Source organism: Anopheles darlingi, chromosome X (assembly GCF_943734745.1).
Source record: "Anopheles darlingi chromosome X, idAnoDarlMG_H_01, whole genome shotgun sequence".
NCBI lineage: Eukaryota > Metazoa > Arthropoda > Insecta > Diptera > Culicidae > Anopheles > Anopheles darlingi.
The window spans coordinates 11,654,099-11,674,510 of NC_064873.1; the positions used below are offsets into that span (position 1 = coordinate 11,654,099).

General features: G+C 48.8%; 1 protein-coding gene across 7 annotated transcripts; it reads right to left on the minus strand.

The window, feature by feature from the left end:
- Positions 1 to 2,543: 2,543 nt before the first annotated feature.
- Positions 2,544 to 18,666, minus strand: LOC125948410 (uncharacterized). 7 transcript variants are annotated; one of them, XM_049674417.1, is made up of 4 exons: positions 18,025 to 18,666; positions 17,671 to 17,823; positions 11,789 to 12,908; positions 2,544 to 11,707 (listed from the first exon to the last, which is right to left on the minus strand). In XM_049674417.1, the coding sequence occupies exons 3-4, from the start codon at positions 12,194 to 12,196 to the stop codon at positions 5,360 to 5,362; spliced, it is 6,756 nt and encodes a 2,251-aa protein (XP_049530374.1). In that variant the 5' UTR covers positions 12,197 to 12,908; positions 17,671 to 17,823; positions 18,025 to 18,666; the 3' UTR covers positions 2,544 to 5,359. The 7 variants fall into 7 exon arrangements, with proteins under 7 accessions (XP_049530374.1, XP_049530419.1, XP_049530365.1 ...); XM_049674462.1 differs by lacking the exons at positions 17,671 to 17,823; positions 18,025 to 18,666 and adding exons at positions 14,867 to 15,431; positions 16,110 to 16,568; XM_049674408.1 differs by having other exon boundaries at positions 11,789 to 12,904; positions 17,671 to 18,666.
- Between the last annotated feature and the right edge of the window lie 1,746 nt (positions 18,667 to 20,412).

The following is a 20,412-nucleotide window of genomic DNA, read 5'->3' on the forward strand; positions in this document are numbered from 1 at the left end:
AATATCGTGGGAGAAGGGGTACTAAACAATGCCAGCCTGGTACTCCCTCTGGTGGTGGGTGCGGTAGGTCCTCCCCACGGTAGGCTGACCTCGTCCGTAAGGGAATGAATCTGAAATCTGTAGTTTTTTTGCCGTTGCTATGCACCAGGACCACTTGGTAGCGATCTCTTTTATGAATCGTGTAAGGGGGGGGGGGGGGGGGGGGGGGGCAGTTTTAGCCGGTCATACAGTTCATGTTCCCCCAGTAGCCGCGACAAACCGTGTAGTGATACGAATGACGATCTATGCATATGATACTGAAGGCGCACCATTTCCCCAATCTGTTAGGTCCTTATCACCATCAACGAGAGAAAGAGAGAGCACAACATCAGCAACGAAAGGTAATACAGAGAAAGAGAGTTATGAATGCTGGTTAGGGGAGGAGAGTGGGCACCGCAGATGCAGCAACCAGCAACAAGTTCGAGTAGATTCGTTCTCTCTCTCTCTCTCTCTCTCTCTCTCTCTCTCTCTCTCTCTATCTATCTCTCTCTCTCCCTCGCAAGACAGGGCAAACCATGGCAATCCATGGTTGCTGTATGTACTACCACACGCATTTATTATTAGCCACCCCGCGATGGGAAATATCTAGCCGGTAGCAGACGCCCTCCTCCGACACCCAGAAGCTATTAATAACACGTGCAATGCGGAGTGTCCTTCTGCGGTGGGCCCTGGCTTGGGTGGTCCGGTTCAAATCGACATGCTACACATTTTTCCTTCATTTTTCGAAAACAGCCCCCCCCCTCCCACCACTATCTCTCGTTATCAGCCATTCTTCGTGAAGTGACGCGCATGATAACTGCGTCAAAGTGCGTCGCGTGAACGCTTCCTCGAATGTCCTGCACAGTATTGCAGGTCAGGTCCTCCGGAAGCCATAACATTCGCTGAACGGCGATGGAGGCTGAGCACTCGTCGGTTGGAGCACTGGCAAGGTCGACGCTCGGCTGACATTTTCCTAGTCCGTCTATTCCGATCCCCGCTTGCACATCAACATCAATGTCAGAGTGATTGAAATTTACGTTTCGACTAACCGAAGTGTCCCGTCGACTGATTTATTGAATCCGTGAATCAGCGCAGAATGGGCGACGATAGCCATGAGACGATCGGGCTCGACTGCCAAATCAATAACGATTGGCCATCGTAATTTCGCGTTAGTCTCGGGTCGGACCAGGGCCACTCGACTGGGTTAATTATTTTAAGCGACCCATTAGCATTAAATTAACTAAAGGATTTTGCAACGACTCGTTATATCCTCCGGCACAGGGGAGGAGGAGGAAGAGGAGCCAGAATTTGGCAACGAGTTATTTTTGCTATTGATGCGTCGAGCGCCCCGAAAGCGTTTCGATTTATCATCCAACCGTGGTTTGGAATATCCGCTGCTTGCGCTGTACTGTAATCAGTTCTCGCTTGTAGCTTCCCTGCTTCATCAGCCTTGTGCCTTTTGATGTTTGGTTCCGTTACCTTTCTTTATTTCTTTCTGTTACGTAAGTGATTTTTACTCAATTACGCTGAGTTCCATAGACAGGGCACTAAAGATGGATAGTTACCTTTTGATTCCTTTTTTGGGCCTTGCTGTTTCTTTCTGTTATTTCTGTCCTGTTTCCATTTATGTATGCGCGTGTGTGGTAGAGTGTGTGTGTTTTTTTTCGTTTAACAAACTAGATGGAATACTAGAGCATGAACCTAAGGAAGGCCCTCAGGAACAGTGTGGGACTCCCACCCACTAAAACACTAGCTTGGTTTCCCGTTACCACCCTACTACTGTGTGCCTCTTTCGAGATGACTCGCAGCAAGGATGGCAGTGCCAAAGCACTTAAACCACGAAAACACAGGTCTGAAGCGACGATTTTTTTGGAGTAACGTTGTTCAACCCACTTTACATACTCGTTACTCCTAAAAACATTCCTCCCAAATCTATACGGACCGTGCCTAAGCCCCTAAAAGGTAGTGCCTAAGCACATGCTTTTTTTCCACGCCACAGTGGATCTTATGGTTGGCGCGGGTCGCCGAATAGCCCACGGGGATGTCCGAGGAACATCCGCTTGTTTCCCTTTTAGCCCTGCACTTGCTGCTGGTCCCTGCCAGCAGCCTGAGAGCGCTGGAATTCCCACCATTCCACGCGTAGCCTCTCCATTATGCGGCCAACACAGTTGCTGGCGGTGTTGAAAGCCTCCCTGCTCTCACACATTCGCTGGATCACGATTTCGATCCATACCCCTCCTCCTAGTCCATCGTCCATCTCTGCCCTAACGTCCTCAAACCTTGGGCAAACGAACAGGACATGCTCCGGGGACTCAACGACGCCGACACAGGTCGGGCAGTCCGGCGACGCCGCACGCTGAATATGGTGAAAGTACTTCCTGAAACACCCATGTCCTGATAGGAACTGGACGAGAAAGGGGTTGATTTCACCGTGCCTACGAGGCAGCCATCTCTTGAGATTGGGAATTACACGATACGTCCATCAGCCGTACCGGTTGTTTTCCCATTCTCGCTGCCAACGCTGCAGCGACCTTCGTCTCGCCTCCGTTTGAATGCCCTCCACTACCAGCGTAGCGTTCCCCGCCCTCTTCGACGAGGATCATGCAGGTAATCACACTGATTGCCACCGAGGATACGGTTCGGAATTCTCCGGCAACCCTAATCCCAGTAAACGGTTTAACGGCGACCAGATTACGCCCCGACAGAACCTCTGCCCATGCAGGACCCGCGTAACGCAATACGGAAGTGACTACGGTGGCTAGTAGCCTGATGCCGCCCGTTCCACGCATGATGGCCGAAAGAGCGTTAAGGGCCCTCCGCGCCTTAGGGGTAGCATGATCAACGTGGTTTCCGAAGGTAAGCCTGTGATATACCATCACCCCGAGGTACCTGATCGCCTGCTGAGACCGAACCACTATATCATCGATGTCAATCGATATCTCTTGGCCGCTAACAAGCTTTAAATGTTGTAGTGTGTACTATGTAACCTCATACGAATAAACGGGCGAAGGCTGAATATTTCCTTTTATTCCTGAAACAACCTAGAACCGTCCCCCCACCCCTCTTCCACTGTGTCGCTGTCATTTGTATTTGTAATAGAAGTAACCGTTACGGCACTCTGTTTACGGATTTTGTTTCTTTTTTATTAATCATAGCTATAAGTTCGTGCGTATTGGTAGGAGTACTAAAATAGTTTATAATCATGAATATATGCGTTTACGTGTATTACAATAATATTATTGTTACTTTTTCCTTTATAATTTACCTCCATAACCATATGACTCCTCCACGGCTATGGCCACCCACATCGATTCGCCGTACCAAAGTTGTTTGATCGTTCTGTATTCTCTCTCTCTCTCTCTCTCTCTCTCTCTCTCTCTCTCACACACACACACACACACACACACACATACACACTCATACATACACTCTTGCTATGTCCGTCTCACTCTCTTTCACTGCTAGCGCTTTCTTTATGATTTTATTGGCGCATCCCAACCAATGGTTTATCAGATATTTTTAAACATTTTCTGTAGTTTTTGGGGTTTTCCATTTTTTTAAATTATTCTCTTCTTTCTATCCTTTATCTCAAGCTGTTGTTCATATCACAAAACCATGCAGTTCGATTTAAGTGCCGTTTGTGGTGGCCATTATGATCACCAGTGCGCACCCGCCATCGATAGCCATGTTCTTCGCTAAATCCCTATAATTCTATCGGTTTCACTTCATCTATCTCCCATTCTCAGCTCTGTTACTACTATTCCGTTGTCCTTAGTGAAGCGCATTTTGCTCACGTACCTGGCAGTCAAATTTTTGCTACGATCACCAGATCTACACTAATCGTTACATGTGTGTTTAGTAACTATGTTTCTGACTTAACGCTACTGCTGCTGCTTTTCCATTATCCATCCTAAACTATCTACTCTCGCTAGTATGCTCGCTGTACACCGAAGTTGTGTTTCCGCGCAATTCTTGTCGCGATTATTCATGTTGCATCAGCGCCATACATATAACAGCCAGCTTATTTCACCTTACGAAAATGGAAGGCCGACCACTAAAACTATTAGAGGATGCAAGGCGATTAAGGTGGAGGAGGGGTGGGGACCAGAATAATCTGTGGAATCAACATACACACACATACACGCACACCAATTAGAACTCACGTTCCAAACGTATTGCTCCAACTGTAAGCGATGAAGTATCGAGCCCGTAAAACCCGCCTCATCCGGTTTAAAAGCGCTCGCCGATGCGTTTAGCAGACGACTACCACACTTTTTCCCACACGTGCTTTTCTCATTCGCTTCCAACCTGTTTTTTCAGTTCGTCATTTGGATTGTCTGTTTTCGCCGGTCTCCACTTTGCGGCAGAAGGCAGGTGATCGCCAAGTCGTGGTGGCTAAACACTTAGCACAGGTAAATTATGTTACTGGATACACTACATCTGTATGTCTGATGTCTCATTCAACCGACTACTAGTAGCACGGGCTTTCCTGCTGCATTATCCCTAAGCAATTATTGCACTAACAGACCGCTATCGGTACGTTTGTTGTAATTCCTAGTATCGCTATTGCACTCATGTGCTCGAGTTCTAGAGGCGTTCAAACAAACCATAACCGCTCAAACGCTATAGTTACAACGATAGCATTTCGAGGCGACCATTTTGCTTATGAGAAAGACACACCTACACACAAACACACACAAACGCGAGCGCGCACGCACACACGCACACATATACATACATAAAAATACACATTTACAGAGACGCAAACACGTAAGGCTTGAATGCCTTGAAAACGTCCATTCTTTCGCCGCCCTTCCTATCATCCTTTCTTTAAAATATAATGTGCCCTCTTATAAAAGTTTGCCTGCGCAAGCCACACACGGTGACTAAATTTAGCTGAATCATTAAAAACGAAATTAAGAGTGGTGAGGCTGAGAGTGGGGGTATACCACATGAAGCACCACCTATACAGCACGGCATCGAGGTGTGCGTGGATGTGTGTGCATTTTGAGTGTAAGTTTCATGGAACTACGTAAGCTGGAATATGCCGAGAAATGCTTTCCTTCCATCTTTCCCAGATCTTGCTTTATTCGATTCCACCTTGAACTACTATATCCGACCAACAGAAATACAATGGTTACACCATGCACTTTTGCGAGATAATGGAGGGGGGGGGTGGGGGGCTTAGAGGAAGGGCATGGTTGTGTAGTGTACGATAATGGTATGTGTGCTAGTGCCGTCAGATGGAAGGTCATTAAGCCATTACAATTAGCGCTTGACAAGTGAGATCGATCATCGACTAGACCGACAAGGTCATAAGAGCCCTGGAATTCCTCCGTAATCAGTGAAAAGTGGCGACGCCGGGCTGGGCAGGAGTGCGCCAGATACTCTGGTAACGTGCATCTGGCATCGGTCTGCCATTGGCCTTCGTTAGCAAGATACGGCTTCGCATCTCTCCGTTCGGCATCGGATTCGCTATCGCAGACGGCGGTTCAATACCATCCTGCACCGATAGCTGCTGCTCACCAGCCTTGTCCTTGCTAGGTTGCAGAGTCATACCGTTCAAAAGGATCCTGCTGCCACTGTGCATTTTACCGTCCTCTTGGATCGATCCGCTCATGGTAGTAGCCTCCCTCGAACTAGTACCACCATTTTGCACATTTCGTGAGACTATATCTCGTTGATCATCATCATCGTCATCTGAGATGATGATTGCATTTGTGCTCTCGCCCTGATGCGTAGCTAAGGAGGAATTATTAGACCTCACCTTTAACCCACCGTCAGTAGCCACTGCTCGTTGACCACCGTTGCGCCATGCATTCTGATGATACGGGTGTAGCAGCCCGACGTAGGGTCGTAGCACTGGATGCTGCTGCCGGATCAACCGCAAAAATATCTGCTCGATCATATCATCTTGCGCTGCCGTTGCTGCATCAGCCGGACTGCAAGCCAAGTTTGTTGGCTGTGTTCCAACTTGCACGATACCTAGAATACTACACAAATTGTTACTGATACATGCAGTATCCGTTAGTGTTCCACCGTTTTGCCAAACCGATTGATATGCCGGTTGCAGCAAGTGGATGTACGGTACCAGCACAGGATGCTGCTGATGAACCAGTGTCACCAAGATTCGACCAATGATGTCTTCAGGCAACGTCGAACGCATTTTGGGTCGCATCTGCAAGGGTACTACCGACTCGGACCGGGAGGAGTGCCTAATGCTTTTCGGAACATTGTCATGGTTTAGCATGCGGCTGGGCGCAACGACAGACACTTCCATCGAAGGAGAGTGCCCATTTCGCTGGAAGGCTAAAGCTGGCTGCTTGGATCGATGCTGGAATTGAGTGAGGTAGGTGGAAATGTTATCCGCAACTGGGCTGTTCGTGCTAGCATCACCGCTGTTGCTGCTGTTTCTCGTAGTGATCACATGTGGTTGCTTCTCCTGCGATCGATTATCATGAAGAACCGGCAAATTCCCGGCAAGGTTGGATGCAAATGATAGGCCTTGCTCTAACACTTGCCTAAGCCTGGCTGGTAACGGCCGTGTTGACGTCGTCGGTAGAGATGAAGGGTTAGAAACAGCCAGATTTAGCAGAGCACCACTGCCGGAGTGGATAGCGGCCTTCTCTGTCGCACAATTGGAAGAGCATCCAGCCGTATCACCAATGATTGGGGTCAACGAGCAGGACGACTCCGACTGGAGTGGTGAAGAGATTACCGGCGCAAGAACTCCATTAATACTGCTGCTAGGGTCACGACGATCAGTAACGTGACACACAATTACGCCAGGAGTATTGCAAATTAACGTTTCCGATCGGTTCTCCCTTTCCTGGCTAGTCCCCAAGGCACCAGAGTTAGGGACTATAGCTTTATCATCACCATCGTGCACCAACGTATTGTGGTGATCCAATTTCATCTTCCATGCATGCACCAACTGTCTGGCCTCGTCGAGTGTGATCCGACGCTTGGATAATGTTCGCTTTGAGATGAATATCGCATTGCGGGAGGTGGAAACATGAGTGGATGAGACCATTGGGTCTAATCCTTGCGCTGGTATCATTACCGATAGCGGGTTAGCCTGGGTAGAAGCATTTCGTTCCACCGCTAAGTTGCTGTCAATCTGCGTCCCTGCATCATGATGATTCATCGTCAACGTTGACACGGAGGTAACCCCACAGCTTCGCCGCCTAACAGTACGCTGCTGGATACCCGCATCGTGCTTTGCGTTCGATGAAGCCTGCTGCTCGTTCGCTCTTGTTTGGACCTCACTTTCGCCACTATCGCTGTCACTTGATGCACTTGTCAGGATGTTACCGTGCGTGCTATGGCGCCTGCTACGACTCTTCCTAGGCCCGGGCTGACAATCATAAGTCTCATCTTGCTGCACTTTCTCTGTTCTAGCCTTGGCTACCACCGGAAGTAGAAGATCTGGCTGGACTTGGGTTGATTTGACCGTTACCACCCTTTCTCGTTTCACATGGGGCGTACTGAGACGTTTTGTTGAGGCAGTGTTCACACACCCGGCTGGAGGATCCATCGAAGGGCGCTGTAGGTGTGCTAATGGACTTGAACTGTTTTGGAATAAGGCCGCAAGGACTGGTTCTGGTTGACTTAGGTTACCATCACCCTGCGAAGGGGCTACAGTTTTATATTGTTGGTCCGTCGTGGACTGAAGCGCAGTTGGCCGTCGAGACGAAGCGGTGACAATGGATTGATTTGAATCATGGTGAGCTCCACTTTCGATTTCATCCTTTGCGCTCGCATTATTAGAACTGAGCGAAGTGAGCGAACTTGTGTTTGGGGTGGTATTGTAGTTCGGTGCTACGGTAGAAATAGTCGAGAGACCTCCGTTCTGGCAATCGCTAGTTGGACACAGTAGGAAACTGGCATGCGTGCTATGGCGCCGGCTTCGGCTCGATTTTGTCTCACTGATTTCAAGCTGCTGCGCCACAACAGTTGGCAAATCAGCTTTTTGTACCATCGCTTCAGCCGTCGGTGGTATGTCTCGGGTGTGTGTTTCGTTGCGCAAAATTAAGCGTAACCGTTTTGCGGGTTGTGGTGGATTTGGCTGAGGCGGCGATACACTACCGACACGCCATTGCGGAGGAACCATCATAGGGCCAGATTGTAAACTAGAGGACGAACGCAAGCCGTTACGGAATAACGGTACGACACCCGGTTGATTATTGCCACTTTCCTTTGGAAGTGAAACAGGTGCAATTGTTTGATTGACAGCGCGACGCGTGTTCATAGACGAGGACGATAGGACAAACGCGGACTGATCGGTCTCATGGGCACCCGGCGGTCCATCGTCACTGTACGGCCACCCACCCTGGCTGTAGGCTGTGACAGAGGAAAGATTGGAGGAGCAAGACAGCTGACGGCGTCGCTCGCGCTTCTCCAGCTTTCGCAATCGGCGTGCTTCCTTTGATGCTTTGTGGCGCTTCGAGTGTTTTTGTGACATACGACTGCTGCAGCTACTGCTGTACGATGTTAGATCCTCCTCGTCCTCCGCCAACTCATCTTGCTCTCTTTCTTCCCTTTTTTCATTTCCTTCGATCACTACAGCCTTCTGCTGATGCTGCACTTGACCATTCTGCTCTGTCTTCTGTTCATCAAGTTGCAGTTGCCGCTTTTTTCGTGGCCGACTACGTCTCTCACAAGCCTGCTCCTCCTCCGAATCACTATCAAACTCTCGACCGATGCCCTCTGTGCGTAAGATTTCATATTCGCGTGGGAAGCTACAGGCATTCGTCCCATTGTTTTCGCCCAGACTTTGCCCGGATTCAATGATTTCATCGATCACCGGGCTCCGTTTCATTCGCAGCGTCAATTTCACACGTCGCTCCGGTGTACTGAGCACCGAATCCGTCACAGTCGGCCACTGCTGCTTTGGTTGCTGCGGGGACGGAAAGCTGCTACCGGGCGGTTGCGATGGTATGGATGACGCCAACTCGATTACGGTATGCTGCTGTACTGACGGTGATTGTTGCGATTGCCGCAGATAGTAGCTGCCCTCAAAGTTCTCAGGTGAATATTTTGCCACGTGCAATTGCTTATGAGCAGTGCCAGGGAATCGGGTGGTAGCTAGCTTACGGTCCTTTTGAGGATCGCCCACTCGGGAGGAAAGATTTTTTAGGTCTCCTTTTGTATTACTATCGCTACTAGATGTGACCGTATGGTTTCTCGCTGAACGGATAATTTCAGACAAGCACAAATCGTCCTCATCATCATCGGCATCACCATCGTTGTTCTCCTGCTGTTCTTCGTTGTCATCGTTCCATCTGCTGGCGAGGTTTGCTCGCGCACTGTTTTGCATCTCATTTCGCTTAACAGTCCCCTCAGTGTGGCTGGCAGTGGTCACAGGACAGCCAGCGTCAGTTACAGTGTCGGCGGTCTTGCGCTGCCGTGGTTTTGCAAAATGGCGCTCGGAACTCATCACAACCGCTGCACTAGTGGTCGACGTCTGGCATGCCCTCTTCTTATGCTTCCGCATCCAGTCGTCTTCAATCGGATGATGATCATTTTTACTCTCCTTCTCCGCCGCTCTCCTCCCAACCCCATTATCTTCATCGTCGACGTTGCGTTTATGGAGATGCTGTTTTCGTCGGTTACCGCGATTAGAACTGTGGTTTGCCATTGTTATGGCAGCTGAAGAGGCAACGCCGTCGTTTTCTTCACCCCCGCCAACCAAACCGGACGATGCCAAGGACTTTCTGCGTGACATTCGGCGTGTTACGATGCGGCTACCCAAATTGGATACGATAGCAACCGATATTGGTGGCATCGGTGCTGTTGCTGTCAAGGTCGTCGCTGCATCGCGAACATCATGTTCACCACCATCTGTGGCCGAAATTGCAGACGAATTCAGCAAACCCAGGCAACGTGACATCCGGCGGGTGACAATGCCATTGCTGGAAGCCGAGCTAGACGTTGCTGATTTCGGTTTAGGCCGCGACACCTTCTCTTCCGCCATGGTACCGTGATCAGCGGGCGTTGTCATCACTGAGACTCGCAGATCATTGCTGGCTCCTCCGCCGCTGCTACCACGGCTTCCGTAATCTTCCCGCTGGCGAAGCATACCTCGCGTTACGCGAGGACTGACATCATCCGGCACAATCGAGTCCGCCACCAGCGAGAGCGAACATTCGTCGGTTGAACGTTTTCGTTGGCGCCGCTGCTGACCTCTTTCGCGCAAACCACGCCTCTGTCCGATTTCGAGGCGCTTCGGCGAGTTGTATTGCTGCTGGTAGGCTAGTTTGTAGGCTGCCATGGCACGCTCGTCATCAAGGGCATCAAGGGCAAGCAGTTTGTCCAGCTGCGAGTAGGCGCCATCATAGTAGTCATAATCGTCGGCAATGATCGTTTCCACCGTAGCAGCGGATGGTAGTGCACAGCTTTTTCTTCGATCACGTATGCTTTCCTTCCTCTGCTTCAGCTGGCTCTCTTCGATAGCGTCGACAGCAAGGTTGGCATGCGTGCTATGGCGACGTGTTTTGTTGATTCGCTGCTCTGCGCTGTTTCGCATTAGATTCGCTTGCTGCTTAGTTGTCGTTGAAGACTTTGTGGACGTTTTACCTCGTGTGGCGCGTTTTAGTTGAGCGGCAGGGGTAGATCGCACCTCGGTAATCGCTGCGTTCTCGCGCAATTCATCATTCTTGAGCGAATCATTGACTATTGCGCTGGTGCTGCTGCTAGTGCTACTGGTGGTGGTGGTGGTGCTGCTGTTATTGTTGTTGGTATTGTTGCGAATATTGCTAATGGTTCCCCTTGCTCCAGGGCAATACGAAAGGGTTTGGTGGTGTTTCTGCTGGGCTAGCAACATTTCCGCATCATACTTGGTCATGCCCTTCTCGCGCAGTTCCTTCAATGTAAGTCCGAGCGATGGATCTCTACCGAGACCCGCCACCTTGCCCATCACCTCTCCGACGGCCGCTGCATTAACAACACTGCTATAGACGGTGCCACCAACCCCCATACCTTTGCTCTTCATGCGATTCAACCGATTGTCGGTTTCGCGCAATCGATAGCGCACCGTTGAGCCGATCGGTATTCCGTTCACTCCGACTCCACCAGTCGCAATGCTATCGATGGCATTCGGGAGTCGCAAGCCTGCTCCAGTGCCATCGTTCATAAGAGAGCTCACCGCACCATTTACAATCAGTGTTCGGTCTGCTTCAGTCCCGACACCGAAGAGACCTCTCGCGGCGAATGCTTCGGCTGCGCGCGCCATAAATGCACCGGTTCCGCGCCGTTCGCAGGTTTCACACTCGCAGTAACAGTTGTTGTCGCCAAAAAAGTCCTCGCCGTAGAAGCAGGTGATCTCTTCACCGGCCTCGATGTCACGCAATACCTCGATGCAGGCCGTATCGCGCCCAGTCGGCACAAACTTGCAATTGGCCCGACAATCATGGTTAATATACGCGGCCGGGCCGAGCCACAGCTGGGCACAGTTTTTGCGGCAACTGTACATGACCGAGAAGTCGTTGCGACCAGGATGGAGTAACATCGCTTCTTCGCGTTCACTAAGTTCGGCAATGCACCCGACCAGACACACGATCTTTTCGTGCCGCAACCATCGACGCGTCGAACATATTTTAGCTCCCTTCTGACCCTCCAGCGAGTACCGGTAGCACGGTTCAATCACGAATCCGGAATGCTGGTCGAACACACGCAGATACAGGTAGATCTGTAAAGGAAACCAGGAAGATTGGAACGTAGAATGGATCGACTGTAGGCGTTATAATTAGCAGACGCGCTTGCAACTTACGTGCGTTTCTAGCCGCTTTAGGGCTAGCTTGTTCTTGTTCAGCACCGAGCGAGGCATCCAGCTACCAGCGAGAAGCTGCTGATAGCATTTGCTATAGTTCTGTGTTCGGATGAACTCCTCGATAATCATCTTGATCTCGTCCTTGTCCGCCTTCAGTGGTCGGTACTTGAGACTCATTTTGTGCGTCTGAAATCCGAGAATCGTGTCGAGCACGAGGCCAGTGGCGAGATCATCGTTGTCCGAAAGCTCTTTCGGTGTCATTCCCGTACCGGGGGTAGCCAGTGCCAACCGTTGGCTGTTGCTACGTGTAGATCCGCCCGCCTGATGTCCACCGCTGCCGGCACTGTTGCCGCCAGAATTGCTGCCTCCCCCACCACCTCCGCCATGCCCTGACGATGACACGACCATCGCTCTAACTCCCTTGCTGCCGCCACCGCAGGTACTCTCCACTGCTGATGGCGGGCTGGGGTTTCTATCGCAACCGTCGCCGCCGCCACCACCACCGCCAGCAGCTCCTGAGCCCGTTGCCTGCGCCGGGCCACCCACCCTGCCGCCACACTGACGGAATTTGCCGAACGGCAGACTTGCAGTAACAAAGACGGAACGCTTCCGCTTCCGCGAAATGTCCTCGTCTCCTTTTTCGCACCAATCGCGCCTGAGTTCGTCGGTCTCAGCCGGTTGGGCTTAGAACCCCCGTACTGCTGTACCTTCCGAAGAGAATCTACACTGTTCGCCGTCTTCGTTTGTACAGCTCGATACACGGTTCTTCCCTCTAGCAGCCCTCTATGGTTGGGTGGGACCAGATTGTGTGTACCGTACCTTCTTTAAGATTTTGCTGTACGCACATACACGCTACCTTAAAGTAGAATTGAATTGTCTATCGAATGGACAGTTCACACTTGTACACACACACCCACCCACACACACACACACACACACACACACACACACACACACACACACGTACACCGAGTTGAGATCTGATCGTTTATGTGCTACGTTCGGCTACACAACTGCTAGGTTGCTCGACACCAACAGTGTAACTTGTTGTTCATACCATTACTCATGCAGCATGCTGCCTGGAAAATGATGCTGCATGCTGTCTGGAAATGCATGCTGCCTGGAAAATAGAGAGAGAAAACATGGCTTTAGTCAAACAGAAAAAGAAGTAAAGGCAAACGCATATCAATGATACACGTATAAAGGGTCCCGAAAGAATTCCAATACAAAGCGGGGGTACAGAAAGAAACACAACTCCACGATGCGAACAAAACTCACGAACCTTTGTCATTTTCTATGCATTCCGAATTAACTTTGCACACGCAGCAGCATTTGCAAACAACACACACAGACAGGACAGAGTGAACGTACGTATTTACGGACGTACGCAGTTATTTTACTGCATACTGGAGGCTTTCTGGACATGCTTTATCCACAGGACGCACTCCTGCTGGTGCTGAAACGGGCAACATTGCAGCTAAGGGGCAGGTAGACAAGGTGAATTAGCGAAATGTTTCGAAAAACGTTCAGTGAATGAAAAATCCGGCTGAGGGCGTGCGGAGCTGAACGGAAAAAAACAAGCAATAAAGCATTCTGTTCGTGATATCCGTCTCTAACCGTCCGACAACAAACAACAGATCGGAACAGATCAAACTCGTGCAGTCATTCGCGAGGTTTTACTTTTGCAGCAGTCAAACTGGGACGCATAAACGCAACGCTAGCTTGCCTGCAAAGACGCATCTAATAATGGTCTCAGACAGAGGTTCCGCACACCAGAACCGGGTCGGGAACAAGCAAACGACGAAGTGATGCCTTTGCAACTACGTTTGGCAAACAGCTGACGAACTCGCATTCGCGCACGTGCTGCAATCAGCACTGTGGCATTTGGAGCATACTGAACGAAACCTTTTTATGTCATGGCTTGATTGCCTACGTTGCCCTTTCCTACATTAAAATCGAAAAGCATACATCGTACAAGCCGTTCACCGTTCTGTCCTCTATGCGGCGTCGAAAGCTTGTTTGCGAGGCTAAAATTGTGAAGCAGGCGCGCGGGCGCAACCAAAGGGTGGTGTCATAAATATTTGGTTTCTGTTTAAAGGTAATATCGCAACTCTTTTTGTAACATGGTTTAGCTGAAGAGTAGAGAAGAAGAAGGCCACATACAAAAATGCGGTTTCTCGCAACATTTCGAGGCAGCCCCGAGGATGCTGGGATTACGGCCTATATATATATATATATATATATATATATATATATATATATATATATATATATATATATATATATAGATGTATATATATGCTTTGCTTTTTTGAAAGTATCGTGCCAATGCGCTATTTGAAGAAAAATTAATTAATGACGTCCAAAAATATCGTAAGTAGGTACCCTTTTCAGTAGCTGAGTCGAAAATTGTAGTTTGGTTGAATACTAAGATCTGTACGTATATGTATATATACATATACATATATATATATATAAATATAATTTTTTTTTGTATATGCGTGTATGTATGTACTATACGTGTATAAATTTGTATGTTGATGTGTGTGGACATGTGCGTGCGTGCGTGCGTGCGCGCGTGTGTGTGTGAGAGAGAGAGAGAGGGAGAGAGAGAGGGAGAGAGAGAGGGAGGGAGAGAGAGGGAGAGAGAGAGGGAGGGAGAGATAGAGAGAGAGGGAGGGAGAGATAGAGAGAGATAGAGAGGGAGAGAGAGAGGGAGGGAGAGAGAGAGAAAGAGAGACTCCGCCAGCTCCTCGATTACCACCCCCCAAAGCGCAAAACCATCCTTGTCTGGGCTGTTTCACTTCGACGAGATACAAACCAGAGGCGGACCGAGGCATAGAAGAAAACTGCATCGTTCGGCGGTGGATGATCAAAGAAGGTTACGACAGGAGAAGGGGATGGTTCGCGTCTACACGCACATACACACACACAGCCGTGCGCCCACGTACGCGTTTTTAGAAGCAGCATGCGTAATGATCCTCCTTTTTATCTATGGGTCACTCCAATCCATACATTTTCTTCTCATCTGCACAACAGCAGGGACGATTGCACCAGCTGCAACGATTGATGACTCACAGTTTTTCTTGGCTTTTGGACGGTAAGAAGTTGCTACTGCTCCAACTATTCCATGTAGTATTCCATACTCAGGTTTTTGAGGGAGGGAGAGTGAGAATGGTTGAGACCCCTCTCTCCACCAACGGCGCCCTATAACCAACGCGGTTGACTCGACTTGACGGTTGATTGATTAGGTGATTGGTTGAATTAGGTGATTGACTGGTACGCTATCACCGACCAACTTCTTGGTCGTCTTCTTCTATTTCACCGTATTCTTCTGTGTTTTCTTGTTTTCCAACTATGCGTGTACTATATTGCGTTATGCGTTATTCTTCTTGACTCGTGCTATCGCAATCGCCATCCCTCTGCTTTTCCTGTATAAATTGGATTGGTTGGATTGGCATACTCAAGGGTAGAGCATGGAGGGGTGCCTTCGATTGGATTGGTCCTACGAATATCGCCGCTTACCTACACCCTCGATATTCCATCGTCAATAATTCCCACTCAGAACATCATTATTTCATTACTGTTGTTTTGAGCTATTCACGCCTTTCAGATTTTTTTTCACACAACGGACGGACCACCTCTAAAATGGCAGGAGAAAGGGATGGAATTGTACCATGACCGGACGAGAGAAGACGTGGAAAGGGGTGAGGATTTGGCGAAACTATAGACGAATACAACAGGAGCAGCAGAGCGAAAGAAAGAGAGAAAGTTGTTCATACTCGCAACATGCTCTAGTCTAGGGGGTGGAAGTCACCCTGTGCTGCCGTCTGATGAGTGTCTCATGGCACAACACACACACACACACACACACACACACACACACACACACACACACACACACACACACACACACACACACACACACACACGCACGCATGCACGCACGCACGCACGCACACACGATCCCCTTTACACAGAAAAAGGAAAAGAACCACTACAAAAAAGAGCGGCACACCACCAAACGACACACAATCAATACTCAACACACACGCGCAAACATACATACAGAAACACATGCAGGCACAGGCACAAGTCACGCACTACAGCGCTTAGTCTCCCTTATAATATGATCACATTTTCTTCGTATTCCTGCATGAAATATGCATCAAGCAACGATGTACACGCGGATCAGACTTAAAAAAGATGGCGCACGCCCGTCGATGACTAAGACGACAACGACAAGGATTGAGGCAAGTGTACTGCCGGGCCAGGCAGAACATACCATAAGAATCTTCTCTTGAGCATAACGCTCACGTACGTTTTTTTTTCGCTCGGTCGGTCGGTCGCTCTCCCGTTGTTCCTGTCACCTCCGGCACAAACACAAGCACAAATATATGTGTAACTTGTCTGCACGCACCCACTAAGCAACATAAACTCTAATGTCTTCGCTTCCCAGACTTCACTGTTACTGCTGCTCGGCTGAGCTCAAATACAATTGTTTGTAAAGTGAGTTAAGCCCTCTTCGACGTGTGTGTGTGTTAGTGTGCGCGTGCTTAGTGAACCGAATTAAAAACCACCCTTTCACTCATACAAATAGGCACGGTAACGGCGAGCGACAGTGTATGAGTGACAGGCTGACTGATTCGGAAGAAATTCAGTACGTAGCACTCAGCTCCGTAGCTCTCTCAGAGCAAAATGGAATCCAATCCAACGTTCTATTACGTGTACGATCCAACCCATAATGGTGGTGTTGGAGGTAGGGTGGGGCGGTTGAAAATTGTGAAAATTGTATCGGGAAGAACGAACATCACAAACACATACGCATTGATTAATTCGCTACCACTCAACATTGCTCTACACTATGAAACGACGGCGGCAATGGTGTGTGGTTGATCTAGGCGAAGGGGAGTGAAGGAGTGGTGACACCGCGAAGTGGTTGAGCAGTTCGTTCATTGTCGGTTCGGAAACGCTCGCTCACTTACACATACTTACATAAGATCGCACCAAAGGCAATGGCTGGTCATTTGTAAGAGACTGTGCCACAACTGCCAACACTACTGCTACCACACTTCTACTATTACTACGTTATTACTGTCGCTATCATACCACTTCTACCACTGCTACTACAGCTGCATCCCAGTAGTGCATCCGCATTTACGCCATTACTGCTGCCATATGTGCTGCGATAGTTGAGCGAATTTTGTCATTCTTTTTAAAGGGTAGAAACTATTGTTCTCATTCTCTCTTGATCTACCACGTTCTCTTCACACAAAGAAACCTTCCATCAAAGTGCCACCAATGGTTGTCAAAGCAAGGACTCCATGTTAACCAAGGGATTTGGTTTGTGTGTGTGTGTATCCCTTTGCCCATCGTCGACTGAAAAATATCCTCATCAGCTCTTATGCCAAGCAGCAGGCCCCGTAGGGAGGCTACACTACGTTGCTACTGCAGATGCGATCGATGTTCTCGCTGAAGATGTATGCGTGCGTGCGTGAAAGAGTCGATCATATAACGCTCACGTAGCCCTCCTACTCCTCTCGCATGCATGCATGTCATCGCACAAAAACGTTCACGCGCTAGCACACACGCAGCTGCCTTACCGCATTCACACTTTAGCACAACTCATTCACCCCGCGAACGATGTTTGATAACGCGAAGGCCATCAATTATTATAGCGCAAAGCTAACAGCCGCGAGTGCGTATCTTCATTATATTCGAGGAATATTGCGATAGCTCGAACTGCGGCAGCTGGTGCTGCCCTGATATTCGAAAGCAGTGCGGTTACTGTTGCTGGTTTACGGTACAACACATCTAGTCCACCTAGAGGACGCTGGTAGAAGGAATGGATAGGGTTGTTTGTTGATGGATTTCACGCTCACCGTTTCTCTATATGTTTGCTGCTGCTGCATACTTCCGGAGGATCCCTGCTGATGCTAAACGCTATGTTTGGCTTCCGGTGTTTCAATTTGGCTCAGCAGTCCTGGCTCTGATTCCTAGCTGGACCGACGACGCCGATGCGGAAAAAGATTATGCTGATGGCGATGATGGAAGGAGGTGTAATGATGTTTCTGCTGATACTGATGGTGCTGTCGCTGTCACTGCCGTGATCGTCATCATCAGGGCAGCGTTCAACTGAACGAACGACCCGATCCCATCAGATCTGTTCCGGATGCCGTTTCGGTCGAGGTTGCTTCTGCTGTTGTGTGCACGACAAAAAGTGTCGCCGAACTTACTTGCTGGAACCCGCTTCGCTTCTGCCTGCTGTGGACAGCATCGCTCTCGCTCTTGCTTTCCTTTGCGATCTCTTCTACCACTGATGACTCGATTCCTCCGCAATGGGCAATGGCTTCCTCAAACGCCCGCACCCGGTACGGTGATGTTAAGGGCACTTTTTCTTTACTTCTGGTAGGTTAGTCACCAAGTCTAGCTTTATCTGCACTCGAGAATTTAACAAATCCCGTTGCTGTCCCGTAGCCACGGCGCCAATCCCCTCACGGCACAACTTTACTTTTCTAAATGTCTTTCCCCTCTCTCTCTTTCTATTCTCCCTTTTTCACAGCGCGATAAAACGTGAGTGTGAGCGGCTCGAAAAAATGCTCGAGAATTGCTCGAATATTTCTGCTCGAGTTGCTGGCGAAAAAAATATCCGCCAACAAAAACCCCTAAATAGCCGTGGCCACACGGGGCGAAAACCCTAGCGCAAACGAAAAAATTAATGCCAAAACGGTTTCCCTTAACCCTTACACGCTGTCAAACTTTTATACGTCCGCGGACTTTTTCGCTGAACCCTTGACGCTATCGAACGCTTTATTTACGAAAATGTAGGTTCTTTTCGTATTGTTTTTGCATTTTTAATATAAATATAACAGCAACAGCAACAATATCGTTAAAAACTGCAAAATTTATTCGGAAATCAACTTCAGCGGCCAAAACACAGATGAAAACAATACGTTTGACATTTGCGCATAAATTTTCGGGGTTTTACGCCTGCCACACGAAGCGAAAACATTTTGGCATTAATGTGCAAATTTGCGCGCAAATTTTCGCCCCGTGTGGCCACGGCTAATAACTCATAAGCCTGCCACAAACCGCAAGCGGAGCTTGCGGCGCGGACGGAACGGTTCGCCGCGGATGAAGCGGCAACACATACCGGTTGCGGCGCGTGCGGCGCGGCACGGCCGTTATAGCGTTGAACCTATCGATATAAACCAAACAATGTTTACGAAAACACGAATTTTTAACGAAAACAAAATATTAAATTTCTATTAATTATCATATTATACTATACATGTTATTATCAATAACATGATTCCATGATCACAATGCAAACACTCATTTTGTTTACATCCAACTGCCAAATCAAATCCACCGGATTTCGCCGCGGTTCGCCGCGTTTCGCCGCGTCAAAATGCAAACTTTTGCATTTGGCCGCAAGGTCCGCAAGGATCCGCACGCGCCGTCCGCGTGCGGTATGTGTTGCCCAGTACAATCCCATACATTCTATTCGTACGCGGCGAAACGTTCCGCACGCGCCGCTTGCAGTCTGTGGCAGGCTATAAGCCGTGGCCACACGGGGCGAAAACCCTAGCGCAAACGAAAAAATTAATGCCAAAACGGTTTCGCTTAACCCTTACACGCTGTCAAACTTTTATACGTCCGCGGACTTTTTCGCTGAACCCTTGACGCTATCAAACACTTTATTTACGAAAATGTAGGTTCTTTTTTGTATTGTTTGTAAAAATTGTATTGTAAAAACTGAAAGAATCTGCGCTCCCGTCTGGAGAGGCGGTTACCGAGTCTCTACACGGGAGCGCAGAAGTTTTCGCGAGAGATTTGAAAGTTTTGCTCAAACTGAGCTAAACTTTCAAAACTCTCATCGTCTTGTTGACCTAGCTCTATTTAGCTACCGCGCTCACTTGAAACGACAGCTTGCTTGTTTTTTTTATGAGCAGTTATTTTCTTGCGCTGGTTGCTCAATTCTTTCAAAGTTTTCACCCTCTACACGAGCGAGATCGCCTCCGATTTGTATGGAATTTGACAATTAAATGATAGAATTGACAGTTAAATGATAGATCTCTCGCGACTTGCGCTCCCGTGTAGAGACTCGGTTACGCTTCGTGTAGTAGGGCCTATTAAGGTGTTCGATTTTTAAACTCCGTCCAGACGAGCAACAAAGTTATCGCGATAACTTTTGCTCAATTTGAGCAAAAGTTATCGCGATAACTTTCTCGCCCTACTGTTTACATACGATTTGACAGCTCCTAAGGGGGTTTTCACTCGTTCTCGCTTGCTCGCTGTCTACACGTGCATTCCAGTTATCGCGATAACTTCTCGCCGGATTTGTATGGGATGACGTTTAATTTAGAAGTTCTCGTCGAGAAATTCTCCAACATTCGTCATCGTCTGGACGGAGTTTTAAACTCCGTCCAGACGAGCAACAAAGTTATCGCGATAACTTTTGCTCAATTTGAGCAAAAGTTATCGCGATAACTTTCTCGCCCTACTGTTTACATACGATTTGACAGCTCCAAAAGAAGTTCTCGCTCGTTCTCGCTTGCTCGCTCGCTACACGTGCATTGCAGTTATCGCGATAACTTCTCCCCGGATTTGTATGGGATGAC